The sequence below is a fragment of the Stegostoma tigrinum genome, chromosome 3 (assembly GCF_030684315.1).
Source record: "Stegostoma tigrinum isolate sSteTig4 chromosome 3, sSteTig4.hap1, whole genome shotgun sequence".
NCBI classification, from domain to species: Eukaryota; Metazoa; Chordata; class Chondrichthyes; order Orectolobiformes; family Stegostomatidae; genus Stegostoma; species Stegostoma tigrinum.
In genome coordinates, this window is record NC_081356.1 from 130,826,824 (window position 1) to 130,839,682 (window position 12,859).

Below are 12,859 nucleotides of genomic sequence, written 5' to 3' on the forward strand. Positions count from 1 at the left end.
CATGAATTCCAACACATCACTGCCTGCTGTACCTGCATGCTTATTTTCAGTGAGTAGTGTAGAAAGACATTCAGGTCTTATTGCATCAGAGATAATGGGAACTGCAGATGCTGGAGAATTCCAAGATAATAAAATGTGAGGCTGGATGAACACAGCAGGCCAAGCAGCATCTCAGGAGCACAAAAGCTGACGTTTCGGGCCTAGACCCTTCATCAGAGAGGGGGATGGGGAGAGGGAACTGGAATAAATAGGGAGAGAGGGGGAGGCGGACCGAAGATGGAGAGTAAAGAAGATAGGTGGAGAGGGTGTAGGTGGGGAGGTAGGGAGAGGATAGGTCAGTCCAGGGAAGACGGACAGGTCAAGGAGGTGGGATGAGGTTAGTAGGTAGCTGGGGGTGCGGCTTGGGGTGGGAGGAAGGGATGGGTGAGAGGAAGAACCGGTTAGGGAGGCAGAGACAGGTTGGACTGGTTTTGGGATGCAATGGGTGGGGGGGAAGAGCTGGGCTGGTTGTGTGGTGCAGTGGGGGGAGGGGATGAACTGGGCTGGTTTAGGGATGCAGTAGGGGAAGGGGAGATTTTGAAACTGGTGAAGTCCACATTGATACCATTAGGCTGCAGGGTTCCCAGGCGGAATATGAGTTGCTGTTCCTGCAACCTTCGGGTGGCATCATTGTGGCAGTGCAGGAGGCCCATGATGGATATGTCATCCAGAGAACGGGAGGGGGAGTGGAAATGGTTTGCGACTGGGAGGTGCAGTTGTTTGTTGCGAACTGAGCGGAGGTGTTCTGCAAAGCGGTCTCCAAGCCTCCACTTGGTTTCCCCAATGTAGAGGGAGCCACACCGGGTACAGTGGATGCAGTATACCACATTGGCAGATGTGCAGGTGAACCTCTGCTTAATGTGGAATGTCATCTTGGGGCCTGGGATAGGGGTGAGGGAGGAGGTGTGAGGGCAAGTGTAGCATTTCCTGCGGTTGCAGGGGAAGGTGCCGGGTGTGGTGGGGTTGGAGGGCAGAGTGGAGCGAACAAGGGAGTCACGGAGAGAGTGGTCTCTCCGGAAAGCAGACAGGGGTGGGAATGGAAAAATGCCTTGGGTGGTGGGTTGGATTGTAGATGGTGGAAGTGTCGGAGGATGATGCGTTGTATCCGGAGGTTGGTAGGGTGGTGTGTGAGAACGAGGGGGATCCTCTTAGGGCGGTTGTGGCGGGGGCGGGGTGTGAGGGATGTGTTGTGGGAAATACGGGAGACGCGGTCAAGGGCGTTCTCGATCACTGTGGGGGGAAAGTTGCGGTCCTTAAAGAAATTGGACATCTGGGATGTGCGGGAGTGGAATGTCTTATCGTGGGAGCAGATGCGGTGGAGATGGAGGAATTGGGAATAGGGGATGGAATTTTTGCAAGAGGGTGGGTGGGAGGAGGTGTATTCTAGGTAGCTGTGGAAGTTGGTGGGCTTGAAATGGACATCAGTTACAAGCTGGTTGCCTGAGATGGAGACTGAGAAGTCCAGGAAGGTGAGGGATGTGCTGGAGATGGCCCAGGTGAACTGAAGGTTGGGGTGGAAGGTGTTGGTGAAGCGGTGCCGATACAGTCATCAATGTACCGGAGGAAGAGGTGGGGTTTCGGGCCTGTGTAGGTGCGGAAGATGGACTGTTCCACGTAACCTACAAAGAGGCAGGCATAGCTGGGGCCCATGCGGGTGCCCATGGCCACCCCCTACAGTTCGTTCCCTCCCCCCACCGCACCACACAACCAGCCCAGCTCTTCCCCCCCACCCACTGCATCCCAAAACCAGTCCAACCTGTCTCTGCCTCCCTAACCGGTTCTTCCTCTCACCCATCCCTTCCTCCCACCCCAAGCCGCACCCCCATCTACCTACTAACCTCATCCCACCTCCTTGACCTGTCCGTCTTCCCTGGACTGACCTATCCCCTCCCTACCTCCCCACCTATACTCTCTCCACCTATCTTCTTTACTCTCCATCTTCGGTCCGCGTCCCCCTCTCTCCCTATTTATTCCAGTTCCCTCTCCCCATCCCCCTCTCTGATGAAGGGTCTAGGCCCGAAACGTCAGCTTTTGTGCTCCTGAGATGCTGCTTGGCCTGCTGTGTTCATGCAGCCTCACATTTTATTATCCAGGTCTTATTGCATCTCTGCTTTCCCAATCTATTTCCACTCAGATGTTAATCTGCCTTCCTATTTTTGCTACCAAAGTAAATAATCTCACATTTATCCATATTTTAATTCATCTGCAATTCATATGCCTACTCATATTCTAAGAATAAGGGATCACACATTTAAGACAGAGATGAGAAGGACTTTCTTCTGAGAGCAGTGAATCTGCAGAATTCCCCACAGTAGATGGCTGTTAAGCCTGGGTCACTTAATATCTTTGAGGCTGAGATAGACAATTTTTTAATCAGTAAGGGAATCAAGAGTTATGGTGAAAAAGCTGGAAAGTAGAGTTAAGTTTATGGGATTAACTACGATCTCATTGCATGTTGGGAGCAGACCTGAGAAGCTGAATAGCCAACTTATGCTCCTACATATTATGGTCTTTTGGCTGTTGGAAGGCAGAATAGATGGGCTTTACTCATTGACTGAAGACTTCGGCAAAGTACTGAAAGATTCTAGAAATAAGGAATTTGGAGAACAAGTCTTGGAAGAAGCAAAACGGATACCTGACTGAATCCTGTGGACTGGTTCAATTGAGCTGTATTTGTTTCGTATATTTTCCTCCACCCATAACATCCATGTTTGTTGGTTTCTGTCTGTCTGTCTGTGTGTGTAGCGGTTTACGAAGGGCATTAAGTGTTTTAACAAGCAGGGTTACATGCTGGTATTTCATACTTTTGTTTCTGGTGGTTAGAATTGGTTTAACTGTATTAATTGTGATGTGCAGAAGCCTGGTCAATATTTTCTGTTCACCTGAGTCCATCAGACAGGTAGCTTAAACGCTTTTGAATTATTTGTTCAAATGTTTAAGCAGTGTAACAACCACACGATTAGTGGGGTTGAAATATCAGCAAGCTTTCTTATGTGGGTCATGATAAAAGGCTGAAGCTAATTCTCTGGCATGAGAAACTCAGAGGCCCAGTCTAATGTCCTGGAGACATAGGTTCAAATCCCACTATGGAGGCGAGTAGAATTTAAACTCAATGAATAAATTTAGAATATAAATATCTCAAACATGACAACAGAGCTACCCTTGACAAATTTTCAGGGATTAAAAGCATTTAGGTGTTTGGGGAGAAAAAGAGGGAAAATTTGGTTGAAATAGAGCATCAGCTATGACTATTTTGAATGGCAGACCTGGATCCAAAGCCTAGTCCTGATCCTAGTTTTGATGTTTCTATGTCACAAGAGCTCACCTGGTTCACCAATTAACTTTTGGAATGGAAACTGCATTCTGCCAAGCTATTTGGTTCAGGGCCAATTCAGGACAGGCAGTGAATACTGACCTTGCCAGTGACGCCCATCCCCGTGGACAAAAAAAACTAAAGATACAGTGGAGGTGCAGTACCTTTCCATTTCTTTCTTCACTCGCCGTTCATAGAGAACATTCTCTCTCAGGATGGCTGCTGTGTTCAATTTTATTGGAAGAGTTTCCATCTATTTGATGAGACAAAAAGGATGTGTCATTCAATTCACAATTTGCTCCATCACTGTGACTAAAACTTACCAGGTGCATATCATGGCTACAACAATACTCCTGACTGACAAAAATCACCTTCAATGAAAGATATAAAGCAGTCTGGTTAGCTCCAAATCTGGGGACATAAAAACAAAGTAAAAAATACAAGTTGCAAGTTAGTAAACTGATCAAAAATATCTTGTGTGGGTCAAATTTTGCTTACGCAGAGCATTGCGTAAACTTCTTCCTGCATCCTTCAGCTTGAATTTTTTTTACAACCTAACTTTGCTGCAAATGCTGACTGATAATAGCACAGCAAAGGCAACTGGGCATCTTAGACCTCAGTGAATGATGTGACCATTAGAGTTCCTCCTGGGCCAATATCAGAACAAAGAACAAAGAACTCTCCACCTACAGGTGTGGTGAAATTAACCAGCAAGCCTGGAAATGTCCAATTGTGGCACATCTTTTCAGGGGAATTTGCATATCAACAGTATTTCAATTGTCAATACACCATTATATGCCCAGCAAGGTTTGGTTCTGCAATATAAGAACAGTTTGTAACTATCTCTATTTAACTATCTCTATGTAACTTTTTTTTGAGGATGTGACTAGAAAAGTTGATGAGGGTCGAGCTGTGGATGTGGTGTATATGGACTTCAGTAAGGCATTTGATAAGGTTCCCCATGGTAGGCTCATTCAGAAGGTCAGGAGGAATGGGATACAGGGGAACTTAGCGGCTTGGATACAGAATTGGCTGGCCAACAGAAGACAGCGAGTGGTAGTAGAAGGAAAATATTCTGCCTGGAATTCAGTGGTGAGTGGAGTTCCACAGAGCTCTGTCCTTGGGCCTCTACTGTTTGTAATTTTTATTAATGACTTGGACGAGGGAATTGAAGGATGGGTCAGCAAGTTTGCAGACGACACAAAGGTCGGAGGTGTCGTTGACAGTGTAGAGGGCTGTTGTAGGCTGCAGCGGGACATTGACAGGATGCAGAGATGGGCTGAGAGGTGGCAGATGGAGTTCAACCTGGATAAATGCGAGGTGATGCATTTTGGAAGGTCGAATTTGAAAGCTGAGTACAGGATTAAGGATAGGATTCTTGGCAGCGTGGAGGAACAGAGGGATCTTGGTGTGCAGATACATAGATCCCTTAAAATGGCCACCCAAGTGGACAGGGTTGTTAAGAAAGCATATGGTGTTTTGGCTTTCATTAACAAGGGGATTGAGTTTAAGAGTCGTGAGATCTTGTTGCAGCTCTATAAAACTTTGGTTAGACCGCACTTGGAATACTGCGTCCAGTTCTGGGCGCCCTATTATAGGAAAGATGTGGATGCTTTGGAGAGGGTTCAGAGGAGGTTTACCAGGATGCTGCCTGGACTGGAGGGCTTATCTTATGAAGAGAGGTTGACTGAGCTCGGTCTCTTTTCATTGGAGAAAAGGAGGAGGAGAGGGGACCTAATTGAGGTATACAAGATAATGAGAGGCATAGATAGAGTTGATAGCCAGAGACTATTTCCCAGGGCAGAAATGGCTAGCACGAGGGGTCATAGTTTTAAGCTGGTTGGTGGAAAGTATAGAGGGGATGTCAGAGGCAGGTTCTTTACGCAGAGAGTTGTGAGAGCATGGAATGCGTTGCCAGCAGCAGTTGTGGAAGCAAGGTCATTGGGGTCATTTAAGAGACTGCTGGACATGTATATGGTCACAGAAATTTGAGGGTGCATACATGAGGATCAATGGTCGGCACAACATTGTGGGCTGAAGGGCCTGTTCTGTGCTGTACTGTTCTATGTTCTATGTTCTATCTCCCAAGTTAACAATAACACCATCATCTCAAAAACCATTTTCTTATTTCTAATGTATATTTCTTTATTTAACATGGAGATTCTTATCAAACTTTCAGTTTAATCTACACAGTGGCAATGTGGCGTATGGAGTATCAGCCCAGGTGCCTAGTTACAGTGTGACCAATAACAGGCCTCATGTATCATCTTCTATTAAGTTCATTCACATGCAAATTCAAGGCTGTCACAAGGTTTCATGGTTTATTGAGAGATAATCTGCAGTTAATCTACAGGAAATATTACACTCATTTCTTAACTATAGACAAATATGAATTTCCTGTAGCATTGAGCATAGTTAATGAAATGGTGTCTTTCTGTCTCCTTCACCAATGTGTGTGGGAGGGCTGCGGCAAGCTGGAGGGGGATAATTGTGGGCAGGTTGTTGGTCTTGAGAGTGCAGGGCAGCTGGCTGGAGCCTTCCGACCTCTACAAGAAGGTTGGAAATGAAAAATGTTAATGGTAGAGATTGGTTGTGAAACAGCCCCCTGCACAACAGCACCCTGAGCTGAACAGGTTTGATGCTGACTCCAGTTACAATCTCAACACAGATCAGCAACACTTTCAAAAAAAAAACTTAAATCCCAGTTATTTACTAGAAAAATGAAGCCAACAATGGTTTGCCACTTTGTGAAGAGAAGAGTGGGAAGAGGGGAGGACTTCCAGTCAGTCTGGCTACGGTGGCCATTAATAGTTGTAGGGAGTGCGCTATGGAGGAGGTCATTAGACTCAAATGTCTGCCCCTCCTTTCTGGTTATGTTTGTGTCTGGGTGTCACGGTAGAAAGACCAGGTGGCTCCCAGTGATAAGTTTGAGGCTTCTGGGACCGGAGGAAGCCGTACGGATGGAGTTCAACATTTCCTTCAAAACTGTACTTTGATTTAAACTCTTTAGTTTCTGAAACAACTGCACAGAGGCTGGTATCCTGTTACGAAGTCACCCTTTGTTTACTTGTGCACGGGTCACTGGCTGTGGCCAGCCAGCTTGGAGTCAGTCCCTGAACTGAGGAGATTCTAAACTGCCTGTTTATATCTGTCTCCCTGATTGGCCCGGGTTAACAACGCCAATCAAGGATCTCAGTCAATAAGAACTATCTGATTCCAATCACTACAGTTTCCTTGTGAATTTGTTTTATGGTACAAAAGCCCTTTAGGGATTTTTAAAAAGTTAATTAGTTAATTCGGCTTTCAGTAACTTGAAAAATCATTTGCTGTGCTTTTGGTTGTGCTTCACCTCCTGATCTTGGGGCATTTAGTGCGAAGGGGTATGTGCAAGGTGGAGGACATCCTCGTGGGTCTGTTCTGGGCCTGGCCTATTTGACTATTAACAAGTCGAGGCAGTGGACACTAGAAGGGGTAATAGCTGCCAACTGTCTGACACTATTCAGCAGCTACTTGTGTGATCTTGGGGAAGGAGCACATGATGCCCCCAAAACACTTAATGCTTTCAGAGAGAGGTTGGTACCACAGGGAGTGGAGTGCCTTATTTCCCCTTCCAAATCAATTTTGATTTAGCCTCCTCCCTTTTTCTCCCTTACCTCTGATATTGCATCGCCCTCGCCAAGCTTTGCACATCAATCAATTAATTGATAATACGGATGATTTAGTCGTGGTCCATAATACATGAAAAGTTGTAATATCATCTCTGAATAAGTTGATTAGAAGATATCTTCAGATTGATTCTTCTCAGTTTTGGGCTGTTATTGCTCCAATTGAACATCAAAAGGATCAGGAGTAGGCCATTGAACCCTTCGCACCTGCTCCACCATTGAATATGATCATAGCTGATTTCAGCACGGTCTTAATTCCATTTTCCTGCCTGTTCTCCAATAACTACCATTACTAATGAAAAATCTCTATCTCCTCCTTAAATTCACTCAGTGTCCCGACATCCACCACATTCTGCAGCAGTGAATTCCACTGATTCACGACTCTTTGAGAGAAGATTTAAATCTGCTACCCTTGTCCTAAAACTATGACCTCTCTTCTAGGTTCTTACAAAAGGAAACAACCTTTTCATGTCTACCTTTTCAATCCCCTTTGCTTCTCATGTTCCTCAATTAGATCTCCTCTCATTCTTCTAAACTGTAGAAAGCAAAGGCTTAAACTGCTCATTCTCTCCTGAGACAAAGCTCTTATCTCTGGAATCATCTAATGAACCTCTTCAGAATGTCCTCCAATGCAACAATTATTCCTCTTTACGTAAGCGGGCTAAAACTCTGTGCACGACTCTGGCTGCAGTCTCACTAATGCCTTGAACAGTTGCAGAAACATTTCTCTACTTTCATGTCATAAATGCCAAAGTTCCATTTGCCTGCCTTGTTACCTGCTGTACTTGCATACCAGTTTTCTGCAATTCATGCACAAGAACACGCAGAAACCCACTGCACTGAAGCACTCTGAAGTTTTGCTCCATTTAAATAATAAGTTGTTTTTCTATTCTTTTGATCAAAATGGATAACTCACACTTGCACACGTTAAACTAGGTCTGACTAATTTTGATCCATTTGCTTCATCCATTCATATATATTCGTAAATCTTTTATTTCTCTATGGTTACTTACTTTCCCACCTATTTTAGTGTCACCTGCAAATTTGGCAATAGTGCATTTTATCCATGCATCAATACAGATCTTAATCTCCTAACTACTGACCCACTGTCTCAACTGATTCTCATCATTATAATTTTAATCAAGCTGTTTAGATACATTAAGACACACACTGAGGACAGGTGGAACTTGAACCCTAGCCCCCTGGTTCAGAGATAGCGGTATTACCACAAGAGCTCCTTATTAATCCATGATTGACATTTTCATAATCAACCTATTCAGAGTGTGGAGCAGGTGGGACCTGAACCCATGCCTCCTAGCCTAGAGCTGCCTCTTTATACATATTTCATACCCATATGCAGATTTATTAAACCACACCCCCATCCCTGTGAAACCTGGATGTTGACAGGTTAGAGTTGGCTGAGACCTGTTGCCAACTTAACCCTCAACCTGCTCCCAATCCTATGAACTCAGCTATGTTAAACACTCCTCCCCCATTAACCCTTTTCTGTTTCCTGTTTCTGTCTATTTTTTGCTGATTGCTGTTAGCAGAAAGAACTTCATACAGTGTGCACTTTGATTCGGTGCTCTCACTGTCCCAGTCAGCCTAATTCTGAATAAGAATAAATATTTCCAAGAGGCATTTCTGTTTGTGTGCAACACGCCACAGGTAGAAGAGTCCTTGAAGGCTGTAATGAAGCTGGGGCTAACTTCTTAAAATCAGTCGCAATAGTTCTCTGGAACTTCTAAATATCTAACAACTACTAACCATCACCACCAGTAAATCACCCATTAAGCCAAGGAGAGGGTGGACCATCTTAGCACTGCCAGACGATCAGGTGCCTATGTGACATTTGCCTCCCATTGCTTTGAGCTGAAAGGGTTGTGGAAACCTGAAACTCTGTTCTCCAACAGCCACTGGATATTGATCAAATTGGCATTTCCAACAGTGTGATTCATAGATTTTTGTTCTGTAAATGTACCAAGGCTGAAGGAGCAAAGAAAGGTAAATGAAGTTTGGTACCTATCAAGGTTGGATCATGTCTTACTCCAATTCCGAAGTTCCAATCTTCCCATGACTCCCTGTTTATGAACCCAAAATGGGTGACTTCATGTTAATGTTTGAGAAAGCTGTGCCTCTCTCATGAATCAATAAATGACTTGAGCAGTTGCCAGGTAACTGAGCAAACAGCTTATCAAGTGTCTTGTCAGCTAAATAGAATCCAAGTCCACTGTGAAATGAATCCATCCATCACAAGCCTCTTCAGCAATTAATTCAGCTTGTTACCTTACTCACTGGCATCTTTGAGCAGGGGATTCTGGAGCAGCCATCATAGGACATGGCCGGCACAACAGTCCATCTGAGGACTTGACACATCTCCCAGAATTGCCAGCTCACTCAGAGTGCCAGCAACGCAGTAGCCTTGACAGTGCCACCAATTGGGGCGGCCAGTGTTGAGGCAGTAACATCGATAGTGTCACTGTTAGAGACTGTCCCTGGAAGAGAAATGTTATTCTTTCATTGTGATCAGACATAATGGGAACTGCAGATGCTGGAGAATCCAAGATAACAAAGTGTGGAGCTGGATGAACATCTTAGATGCTGCTTGGCCTGCTGTGTTCATTCTTAGATGCTGCTTGGCCTGCTGTGTTCATCCAGCTGTACACTTTGTTATTCTTTCATCGCTCTGGGGCCAATCAGACTGCCTTTGGAGACCAGGGGAAGTGTGTACTCTCCACTGGTAGCCCATTTTGGCCAATGGAGTGACTGTAAAGGACAGACACCATCTCCAGGGACCACCACAATAAGGGGTAACTTCTATATTGAAAATTGTTTTTAGTGAGAAGGTGAAATTGTGAAGAAGAACTGGGAGAGATGCAAAGCAAAAACACACACAGATGCATAGTGGAAAACTGAAATAATGGGAGGAAGTAATGTTTCAGTGTGCAGAACCTTAGCCAGGTTCAGTTCAGAGCAGTGCACCTCAGGAAAGATATACAGGTTTTGGAAGGAAAACAGGAGAGATTCATCTGAAAAATACCATGGTTGAAAGAATTAGATTATGATGACAGCTTACATCAATTTGGCTTGTATTCCCTTACATTTGTAAAGATTGAGGTGAGAGTCTTGTGGTGCAGCTGTGGTGTTACTACCTCTGAGCCAGAAAATCTGGGTTCAAGTCTCATCAGAGTTATGTCATAACATTTACAAGAGGTTAATTAAAGAATTGAGGTAATTCAATTGTGGATATTAAAATAATAGAAGCATTTAATAGAGTAAGTTCCAAGAAGCTGTTTTTGATATTGCAAAATATGAGGGTAAATCTTCAAATTAGTGTTTAGCTTTTCAGGAATGACACTTAGAAGGACTTTTCACATCTGGGCCAATCCAAAAGTGACATTAATTCTCCAGGTGACACAAAACATTCAAAAAATTCATCTCCTACAGTCTCCTCCATTTTAAAAAAACTTCAATTCCAATTTACAGGGTTCCATTCCAACAATGGCACTCTCTTCAAGTCTGACATAGATTATTCAAGAGCTATTTGACTGTGTTGACCAACACAGCCAAACTGTTACCACTTCCTTTCCTTCTTACAGAAATTAATGGATATCTGTTAGTCAGAGAAACTCTGGCAGGCTTCTCCCTTCTTCTATTGAGAAAACTGAAGATAATGTTATGTTAAAGACCTGTTTTTCAAATGTAATAATTAACACAAAACATTTCTTATTGTCACTTGTCTGAAAATTCCTCTAAAGAGTCCACTTCAGAGTCTAATGAAACATTGTAGCCTGGAGGTTACTGTTTGTGATATCAACACTGAGTTAAATGGTTTGATAGCTCTTAGTTGGTTTAGCAGAGACAATGCCATTTTTAGAAAAATAACTCACCAAGACTTACCATCTGTGCAGGGGTGGGTCGTGGTTTTGGAATTGTATATTTCATCTTGGCCTCCTCCTCTTTCTTAATTTCAGACAAAACTCGCTGTTGGGGTTGCAAAGAAAGATAGTTGGGTAACTACAGCAACAGAACATAACTAAGTAAAATAATTTTGCAAATCTTTGTACATCAGCACAGTGCTCGACTCTAATTCACTTGTGTAGGTGGTTGGAGCACCTTTCAAAAGGACCACTTTTGCAGTTTGTTAGATTCTATCTTATACAACGTATAATTAGTAGGTCGAGTATGCAAAAGACATGGTTTAGAACAGGTCTATAAATAGGGAATACTTAGCTTGTAGGTTAACAATGAATCCCCGCTGAAATTTAAAATGTTTATTTTGGGCGTTACATGGAACTATGTGCACCTCATGCAGCTTTTGATGGCCACTGAGTTGTAAAATATGGAACCCTTGGCACACATCAGCAGAGTATAAAAAAGGTGTCCACAGCTCCACGATTTGGTTGTGACCTGTGGAATTGTCAACATAAAGCAGATAAAGGTGACAAGACTAAAATGTGAGTGAAATTGAATAGCAGTTTGGGAATTTTCAGCACTTCATCATTAACGGTCCAACGTAACATGCTATGATGGATTTCCAAGATTTTGACCCAGTGACAGTGAAGGAATGATGATAAGCTTCCAAACCAGGATGTAGAGAGACTTAGAGAGAAACTTGAAAGTTACAGTCACAAAAAAACCAAAAAAAGCCTGCAAATGCTGGAGATCTGAAACAAAAACTGAAATTTCTGGAGAAACTCAGCAGGTATGGCATCCAGTATGGAGAGATAGCAGATGTTAGACACTGCTGCTGCTGCACATCGATTTTGAGGGGAGTGAATGTTTCAGATGGTGCATGGGGTGCCAATCAAGTGCGATACTTTATCCTCTTTAATGTTAAGCTGTGGATGTGTTGTTGGAGCTGCACTCATCCAGGCAAGTGGAGGGTATTCCAACACACTACCGACCTGTGCTTTGTAGATGATGGACAGAATGTGGGGAGACAAGAGGTGAGTTACTCTCTGTAGTATTCCTACCTTCTGACCTGCTCTTGTACATACTGTATTTGCATGGTGAATCCAGTTCAGTTTCTGGTCAATGGTAAGTCCCAGGGTGCTGACAGTGGCAGAATTCAATGATGGTAATGCTATTGAATGTCAAGGGATGACTGTCAGACTCTTGTTGGGGGTGATCATTGCCTGGCATTTGCTTAGCATTGATGTTACTTGTCACTCCTCAGCTCAAACCCAGATACTGCGCAGGTTTTCCTGCAAACAGATTCAGACTACTTCAGTAGCTGAGGAATGATGCTGAACATTATGCAATCATTTGTGATCACTCCCATTTCTGACTTTATGATGGAAGAAAGGTCGTTGATGAACAGCTGAGGTTGGGCCTCGGACACTCCCCTGAGGAATTCCTATAAATATGTCCTGACTGACCTCCAGTGGTGCAACCATCTTCCTTTTGTGTTAGCTATGACTCCAGTGAAAATGAACATTCTAGTGTGTCAAAATGTAGCTCATGATTTCCATTCATTTACCTTCCCCCAAGAAGCAGGTGGCTGGGCGAGGTCTAGTCTAAATATACGATTACAGCTTGAGATTTAAGATGACATTGAACATGAATTGAAAAGCTCAGCAACCTTGAAACTAAACATTAAAATCATAAAAGTCTAAATTACACAGAAGAGATAAATGTAAAGTATCAGTGATTTTTGACAGCCCTCTGAAGTGAAAGGACTTCCAATCAATAAGTCAACAGTTGACAAATTACAGTGTCCCTAAATCTACTTCTGCACATGTAGATTGTTCTTTATCACCAAGCGTAGCAGTAGATGTTGTCTAGATGCACTTTAGTACAGCCTTTGGCAAGGTTCTGCATAGTGGACTGATTTAGTTAG

General features: G+C 43.7%; 1 protein-coding gene across 12 annotated transcripts in view; it reads right to left on the reverse strand.

The window, feature by feature from the left end:
- The window catches only part of cfap99 (cilia and flagella associated protein 99), a 152,406-nt gene that overhangs the window by 24,858 nt on the left and 114,689 nt on the right, over nt 1-12,859 (reverse strand). For all 12 annotated transcript variants that reach the window (XR_009445616.1, XM_059644911.1, XM_059644914.1 and 9 more), the window contains 2 exons: nt 10,918-11,001; nt 3,517-3,605 (listed from right to left, as the gene is read on the reverse strand). Coding sequence is in view for 11 of the 12 variants with exons in the window: in XM_059644911.1 (XP_059500894.1) it covers nt 3,517-3,605; nt 10,918-11,001 (173 nt within the window). In the remaining variant the exon portion in view is untranslated. The remainder of the gene's footprint in view (nt 1-3,516; nt 3,606-10,917; nt 11,002-12,859) is intronic.